The 9,157-nt window shown below is 47.3% G+C and overlaps 1 protein-coding gene across 1 annotated transcript in view; it reads right to left on the reverse strand.

Annotated features, from left to right (window-relative positions):
* LANCL2 (LanC like glutathione S-transferase 2) overlaps positions 1-8,581 on the reverse strand; it is a 58,171-nt gene extending 49,590 nt beyond the window's left edge. The window contains exon 1 of the mRNA XM_088476056.1: positions 7,688-8,581. Within this exon, the coding sequence (XP_088332182.1) occupies positions 7,688-7,885 (198 nt within the window). The 5' untranslated portion in view covers positions 7,886-8,581. The remainder of the gene's footprint in view (positions 1-7,687) is intronic.
* Positions 8,582-9,157: the final 576 nt, after the last annotated feature.

Consider the following 9,157-nt stretch of genomic DNA (forward strand, 5'->3'; position numbering starts at 1 on the left):
AGCTGCCCCTCTCTGCAGCCGTCAGGTCGGGGCCAGGCAAAGCTAGATCTCCCGGCAGCTGCTCCTCTGTGCAACCACCGGGAGTAGTGCGGCACACAGCGCTGGATCTCCCGGCTGCTGCAGAGTCACCAGGAGGAGGTGTGCTGATCGGCACACACAATAACAGAATGCAGGTGTTCCTATTAGATGGGCGGCTACCGGAAGGTTATCTTCCAGGAGCCGCCCAGGGGGCGTTTCTGACTGGTCGCCATCTGATGCGACCATGCCAGGCAAGTGGTTAATGAGGATAGTTCAGGCCTAAAAGAACAGGTTGGATAGATAAGATCTAAGACAATATCTAGTGTTCACTGTAGGTCTGGTGCCCGGCAGGGCGAAGGACCTAGAGAAAGGGCACATCTGCGCACGTTGAAGGTATGCACGCCCCCCAAAAGGGGGCATTTCTTTAACACGCAGCCCTTTTTCATCACTCTTGGGGGCGTGCCCAGGCTACTCCCAAGCGCTGCTGTCAGTGCGAATGGATGCTGGGCGCATGCGCACGGCATCCATTCACCGACGGTGACTGATACACCGCTGTTTTCCCCACCCGTGGGACACTGCAACATGCTTGTGGAGATGGCACCCGCAGGTTGTTTCAGCGGGGCAACGCGACCGAAAGGGCAGGGTGCTTTTTGCCCTTTAGAAATAGGGCCGGGGGCGGTGCCCCGCTAAAACAGCCTAGCGGGAACGCAAGATAAACTGCATTTACCTCAAAACACAAAGGGGGGCGATTCAATTGTCAGTGCTGGGCACCCGACAGAGTAATTCAATTGTTGCTCCATTCAGACGCAAACAGCCACCGACATTTCTGCTTGCCCCTTCAGAGGACACAAGCAGAAATGAACAAAAAGTCTGTGGTTTGGAGACCCTAAACAGGACTTTAAGACAGGTTTAGCAGCTAAACGTGGTCTAATTGGGCACAACAAGTGCAATAAATAATAGGCACCCAAAAAAAAAAAAAAAAGACAATTGAATTACAACATTGGGGACCCATTAGTTAGCAAATCTTAAAAAAAACAAACAAACAATTGAATCGCCCCCAAAAAGTGAGTTTTTGTATATTAGCAGCGTACTGGGGCTGGATATAGTTAAAATATTAAAATATTTCTTTACATTCTTAAAATCAAATATACAGTACAATCAAATATTTATGAGAACCTCTATGATGAAAAACAAAACAGTTGTGTAGAAATTAAAGTAGTTATTAAAAATAAACAAAAACCTTCCGATGGCAGATGTGTAATCTTGGTAGGTAAGATCAGAGGTGGCTGAGGATAGACATCAGAGCAATTTAAACATGCTTGGGATAGATATAAAAATATCCCTACAAAGAACTAAGGATCATATAGGACTGAGGCTACCAAAGTGTAAAAAAGTGAGGGCAGACTAGATGGGCCAAGTGGTTATCTGCCGGCAAATTCTGTGTTTCTAAAGGCCCTCATACACGGTGCAATATGCACCTTGTGACGCGATGGCCGATCAGATGAAGCATCCATTCCCCGGGGTGGATATCCTGTCGGCTTAGGTAATCTGCTTCCCAGTTGTCCACACCCGGGATGAATACCGCCGACAGGATTACTGACTGGCTCTCGGCCCACCTGAGAATCTGAGTTACTTCTCGCATGGCAGTGCGACTCCGAGTCCCTCCTTGGCGGTTGATGTACGCGACGGCTGTCGCGTTGCCGGACTGAACTCTTACCGGACGAGTTCTTAGAAACTCTGTTGCTTCTATCAGAGCATTGTAGATCGCTCTGAGTTCCAACACATTTATGGGCCACTTTTGCTCTAGAGGGGACCACCGACCCTGTAAATGATAATCGAGGACTACAGCACCCCATCCTCGAAGGCTGGCATCCGTTGTTATGATGATCCAGTCCCACACTTCGAATCTCCGGCCCGCAAGAAGATTGTTGGATTGTGTCCACCAGAGAAGGGCCACTCTGGTAGCTGGGCTCAGACGGATCTGGCGATGTAGGAGCAGATGAGACCCTGACCTCTGTGTTAGTAGGTCCAGCTGAAACACCCTGGAGTGGAACCGCCCGAACTGTATTGCCTCGAAAGCCCGCTACCATCTTCCCCAGGAGTCGCAGACAAAGAAGGAGGGACACCCTCTTTGGTCTGAGGACCAGCTGAACTAACAACCGGATATCCCGTGCCTTGTCTACTGGAAGAAAGATCCTCTCTGATGCCGTATCTAAGATCATGCCCAGAAACATGAGCTTCTCGGACGGATTGAGATTTGATTTCTTGAAGTTTATTATCCAACCGTGTTGGATTAGAGTCTGATATGTCAGTAAGGCATGACTTGTAAGAAGAGATACCGACTGCGCCTTGCGTAACAGGTCGTCCACATAAAGGATTATGTTCACTCCCGATGACCGAAGGAGAGCAATCATGACTGACATGAGTTTGGTGAAGATGCGGGGAGCCGAGGATAACCCGAACGGCAATGCCCGAAACTAATAATGATCCTTCAATATCGCGAAACGCAGAAAGGCTTGGTGTGGTTCCCAAATGGGAACGTGGAGATAAGCATCCTTGATATCCATGGATAATAGGAACTCTCCTGGTTCCAAGCTCGCAATAACGGACTGCAGAGACTCCATTTTGAACCGATACATCTTCAGATACAGGTTCAATGACTTGAGGTTCAAGATGGGCCTGACCGATCCATCCGGTTTGGGTACTACAAACAGGTTTGAGTAAAGCCCCATACCTCGTTGATGTTCTGGAACTGGGACTAGCACAGATGATACTACTAGAGACTGGATAGCCTCCTGTAGAACCCTTGCCTTGTCTGCATGTATGGGCAGACTTGTAGTGAAGAACTGAGGTGGAGGGGGGACCTTGAACTCTATTCGGTACCCCAGGGAAATTAGTCTGCAGATCCACGGCTCTGGAAATGTCTGGTTACAAACTTGTTGTAATCTTTGCAGGCGGCCTCCCACTGTAGGTGGTCCCAGGTGGGACGGAAGACCATCATGCCACCTGTTTTTCAGCTGGCTTAGGCTCCTGTCTACGTGTAACCGAGTGTGGGCGACCTCTACCTCTGCCGCCTCTTGCTTGGGAGGGAGCACCTCTGGCTTTACCACGAAAGGAATGTGGTGCACGAAAGGAATAAAAGGAAGGTCCAGTATAAGATCGTCTGGGAGCCGGTGCAGTAGATGGGAGGAAGGAAGACATACCCCCCGTGGCCTGGGATATCCATTTGTCTAATTCCGGGCCAAACAGCATGTCGCCATTGAATGGTAAACCCTCCACTGCACGCTTGGATTCTGCGTCCGCATGCCAGGCGCGCAACCAGAGGGCTCTGCGGCTGGAAATAGCAGAAGCAGATATGCGAGCACTAATCTGACTGATATCTTTTGACGCTTCTCCCAGGAAAACTGCAGACTCGCGGATGTGTTCAGCTAGTAAGCGTAACTCTGCTCTAGAAGTACCAGAGTCCAAACCTGTAATCAACTGGTCAGCCCAGCAAACCACCGCTTTGTTAACCCAAGCAGTAACAAGGGTGGGCCTAAGTTGAGCACCCGCTGCGGTATAAATAGATCTTAGCATTGTCTCCATTTTACGATCCGAAGGATCTTTTAGTACTGTAGCTCCCGGTACTGGGAGTGCTGTTTTTTTTAGAAAGACAGGAGACGGACGCATCTACTGGAGGGGGTGTTTCCCACTTCTCCATCATGGATTATGGAAAAGGGTAGCTAGAAGGAAACCGGCGCGGAATTTGGAACCATTTATCTGGTTGCTTCCAGGCCACTGAGAGCTGCTGTTGAAGATGCAGTGAGAACGGAAAAACCGCCAAACTCTTTGGTTGTTCATGAAATAATTCACACTCCTGGGATGCAGGAATAATATCCTCAGGTAAGTTAAGGATTTTTCTGACCGCCAAAATTAAAGATTCTACTCCGGGAGAGGTGGACTCTAACTCTAGAGGGGTATCGTCCTGTAATGCTTCCTCCAATTCCCTTTCCTCAGTATCCTCCGTAGCGAGGAATTCCTCGTCAGACTCTTCTGACTGGAGAATAGCCGATAAAGGACGCTTTTGTGTCGGTCCTTGTAAGGAAGTGGAGGGAGCGGACACAGCTGTACCCATTACCTGTACCAGGGTGTCTAGAGACTTGGTTAGCCCAGCAACCCAGGGAGGCTGAGACTTGCGTGCCTCAGCTAACTCAGACGTTAAATCCGTCATTACTCCTACCATGTCAGCGGCCCATGTAGGCTCAGGTGAGGCAGTATTAGCCACAGGTGGATCAATTGCTATACAAGCATCACATAACGTGGACCCAGCCGCATGCGGCTTGGATAGTTTGTTGTTACACCTAGAACAAACAAACATCTTTTGAGACGCTTTTGTTCTGTTTGACATGGATACACACAGTCACCACACACAGAGGGACAGAGTATATACAGAGGTAAAGAAAAAAACAGAAGGCTGGCTTGGGACACAGAGGAGGAGATACACCCCACAGATCAGATTCCCTGCACCCCCAGTGTATTATGCACAGCCTCTGCTTAACTTGTAGCTGCTGTAGCCAGTAATGGGGAGCCAAAGAATCCAGCCTTCAGTTCTGCTGCACTTCTCCTGTATAAAGGAGAGATGCAGGCAGTTAAGAGTTAATAAACGGCAGCCACGCTGTTATCTACAGCCGCTTGCCGAATATAGAGAGAGAGCCCGCGTTAATTAGGTCCCGCCCCCTTCTTCATGCCCTAAGGGTCCAATATGGCTGCTATGTCCATCCCCCCCTCCCCTCCGCGCTACCCGCGTGTATCAGCGGGGAGAGGGGAGAAGCAGGGAGCAGTGTGTAGCGCTGTGTATTTCTAACACAGCGCAGGGCAGCGCTGACATCGGGACCTTGTAGCGCTGTCTAGCAGCGCTATGCACACAGCCACACAGCGCAGCCTGCTGTGTCAGCGCGGGCAGGAGCCGGGGGATGCGCAGCTTGTTACTCACTGCGTGCCCCCGGAGAGGCTTCTCTCGGCAGTCTCTTCTTGTTGTGAAGACCTGCTGTGGTGGTAAGGAGTTGTCAGGAGCTCTTGTAATGAGCCCTGTGCACTCCTTCCTGGTGTTTGCTAAAACACCAGGGCGCCAGGTACCCGGACCCCACCTTTTAGATAGGTGGCGAAGGGTACCTATAGGTGTGTAAAAGATGTCTTAAAATAAAATAAAATTAAATAAAATAAATGTATTTGCTCGAGCACAGCATGTAGTGACCAGCTCCTAGAGGCATTTTCTAAACTGAGGGCTGATGGGGCATAGAGGGGGAGGAGCTTCACACTTCTAAATTATTTAAAGTGCCGGCTCCAGTTATCCACGCCTCTATACCCCAGCGTAAGCACCTCCAGTGTCCCCTAGTGGATGAAAGAGAAAAAACCTTGTGCCCAATTTTGGATTACCGCGGGTGTGCACGCTCCTGATACATGTGGCATTCAATTAAAAAAAAGTGGTCGTGGGCTTAACCAGCTCTGAAGGGACCCACAAAGGGGAAGAGGGGGGGGGGGGTCACACACACACCGGGGGCCACTCATGGGAGGAAGACAGCGCTGCGGAAGGCAAGTAACGAAGGACTAATTAAAGCTAATTGAAAACTTCCGATTGCTTAATTTGTCCTCAGGGGAGGGGTGCCACTGAGGTCCCAGAGCAAGTCCTGCTGATTTTTCCTAAAATTAACGATTTTAGTAAAAATCAGACTTGCTCTGGAGATGCAAGGAAAAAATAAAACCCTGCACCTGATTGAATAGCAAAAATCCCGCACCCACAAGGTTTTTGCTGCAGGTGCGGGATTTTTGCTATTCTTGCCACCAATTGGATATGCCCCATAGAATAGCAATCCTAAAAATGAAACATTAAAAAAAAACCTATTTTTTCCCTTTATAATTTTTACCATGTGCTTGCCACTCATTGGAAAACAACTTCCTGTCTTTAACGCCAAATGAGAAAAAGTTTTTAAATCCCAAACGGACAATAAAGTTTTTTTAGTATAAATAAAAGACCATTGGAAGCTCAACCCCATCCTTGAAAAAGCACTTGTGGAGTGTGAAACGCGTTGAATGAAAGCTGGCGAAGGACGGAGATCAAGCAGTAACATTCCCCTATAATATCGGATGACCGGTGACATCACAGAGCTGTGACGCTGCTTGGAACGTCTCAAATGCCAGAGACTCCGGCAGACATCTGGCATTTCAGCAAGCTTCTGAAGCAGAAGAACGGACAGCACAGCAAGACCAGCCAGCCTGTAACTGCATCAGGAGGAGGAAAGTTAGCAGCATAGGGTAAGGCAGGGACAGATTAATTCTAGTTTTGTCGATAACCATCATCATCACCACATTGATCCACCCTTCTACCCACTCTAATAAGAGCTATAAACATTTAACATTTTTGTTTTTTTATATATTGATTTTTAACATGTTTTTATTGTTTTAATATAAGGATTGCTTACACATAAGAATCAGCACTCATATTTTACAATCTGAATAAAAAAACAACTGAGCTGCTTACACACATCACAAGCGCAGGAAAGTTTTATATTTGAGGCTTCAATACAAAGAGCCATTAGTGAATTCGCCATTTACAAGAAACTTTCAATCTACAGGGTCAACAGTACTAAATCGGAGGCGCTCACTTGTAACAACTCAACTTTGTTTGAAAGAATCTTTCTCCATGATTTACGTCCGCCACAGAAACTCGGCTAGAGGTAGGATTGGAGGAGGTGTCTTGAACTACAGGAGAGCAACCATTACCAGCAAAGTGCCGACTTACACATAAGCTGGGTACATACGATGTGTGTACTCAGTGACGGTGCAATGCAATGTAACGATACAGCACATGTGCCGTACACACTGCAAGATCTGCTGTACTATGAAGCGGTATATTGTTACTGTGTGTAGCAGCATGGTGTCGATCAAAGCATTATCCCATCTGACATGCAGAACTACAGATAAGACAATGCAATGAGTGACAATGGATCGGGCGTACACACACTAGGCGTTCAGGTCATGATCAGATATCGTGTCCGATTTCTCCCCCTGCAGTCGTGGGCACAATTTGGTGTTAAAAACAATCCAAATTGACCCACGATCTATCGTGCATCCTATACTATTCCAGTGCATCGTGATAAGATTTTCAGATCTTGCCTGCAGCAGGCAAGATCTGAAGATGCGATGTACGACCAGCGGGGATGCACATCGGCATCGTAATCGTGAATGGAGACTCACGATTAGGACATATTTTACACGATCTGTCGTCCCGATGCGTCAGAATCGGGCTGATCCTGTAAAATATTGCCTAGTGTGTGGGCACCTTAAACAATCCACAGTGTTCCGATCCGCGATGGAACAATATATTGTGCTACGGATAATACAGTGTGTATCCAGCAAAGATCATTATCTGCGTTAAAAAAAAAAAAAACAGGGGGAAGGACCAATAACAGGTAGTCCCAGGTTGTCCCTTTAACAACAAAGTACTAAATAGACCTATTATCCCCCCACTCCCCAAACCGCAGTAGCCCCCCAACTCCATACTCCCCGCAGCACAGTGAAACAGGCAGCTAGCTGTATGCAACATACGTACACCCAGGAAAACGAGTGTATTATAAAAAAAATAACATACAGCAGCATGCATGTTCCCAGCCAGCCATGCAGAGGCACTTACCTTCCCATCTCTGTCAAAAGGCAGCTCCAGCTCCCCCTCGTCATTAGAGGCTTCGTCGTCTCCCTCCTCCTGTTCCCCGGCATCGGGGGAGGACTGGGGAGGCCGGTAATCCGAGTAGGGGTTGTTAAAGGAACGTTCCTCCATCTCCGCCTCCCCACCGAGCTGCAGCCTCAGCCTTTTAGACATGCTCTCTCCCATCTCCCCCACCGAGAGCCGGCAGGGACAAAACACCGAGCCTTCACTCAGCCAATTACCACAACGCGTCTTCCTGGCTGCTATGCTGCTGTGTGTGTGCTCAGGAGGGAGGGCTGCCTCTGACACACAGCCCAGTCACTCACACTCACACTCTGTCAGTCAGTCACTCACTCACTCAGCCCCGCTCCTCCTCTTCCCTGTCACAGCAACACAGTCACACACACACTCCGCTTCAGTCTTCAGGCCAAGGTAACAGGTGACACATATGATCTCTGATACAGCTGAGATACTGTATATGAAGTCCTATCCTTCTATGCCACAGGATGACTATACACTCATTGTCTAAACTACTGTGACTGTCATAATATTATTATTATTACTCTTGGATAGTTAAAAATACATCCAATGGTTGGTGAGTGTATATAAAGTGTGCTGAAAATGATATTTTAGATTGCATTATATTCCCAGAAACAAAGGAGGCTGCAGTCCAGCATATTTCCTATATTAATAGAAGGTTTGAGAATGATCTATGGTCAATTTGATATAAATATTATGTAAATGGATGTCATTAATTGCATTGAACTTTCATTAAAATAAAAATAAATGTCTATGCCTATGAGCTATAGTGAAGTGTATGGCACATGGAAGGGATGTTGCATTGTGGTGACAAAGCAGAAATCTCATCCAGCAGCCACACTGCACTGAGTAGCAGCTAGCAGGCACCAGACACCATGCTTACACCCTGACATCCAATAATGCTGAAATTATGCCTCATTCCTCTGTACAGGGCTAGTACACCCCCCCTTTGGGTTGCTGAAATCCATTCCAGAGCCAAAGAGCAGAAATTACCAGAAGAAGGTTTGATCAGGTAAATTAAGTTCTGTATCCTCAAAGCCTTATGAAGAGTCCATCCAGGCAATTAAATGCAAATTATATATGGAGCTTTGAAAAAAAAAAAAACCAAGACCGTACATTTAGTATAATGCTGTAACACAGTCACAATCCAAAGATCACAGAACAGTTTTCCCTGTTGCTTTGAGCACTTGCAAACATTGAAATTCATGTACCGAATGATTCATTGTAAGGAAGGAGATAAAAATGCCCATTTCAGTGATGTTTCAGCATCATAATACCAGCAGCTGCTGCATGCATCCTTCATCCTCATTCATTCACCTTGCCATTGAGGGGAAAAAGATAAGCCCTGCAGATATATAATATACGATGCCTAAACTTTATACAAAATATCTTGGAAAATCAATTTGTAATCCACCCACA

Source organism: Taudactylus pleione, unplaced genomic scaffold (assembly GCF_031769625.1).
Source record: "Taudactylus pleione unplaced genomic scaffold, aTauple2 ptg000181l, whole genome shotgun sequence".
NCBI classification, from domain to species: domain Eukaryota; kingdom Metazoa; phylum Chordata; class Amphibia; order Anura; family Myobatrachidae; genus Taudactylus; species Taudactylus pleione.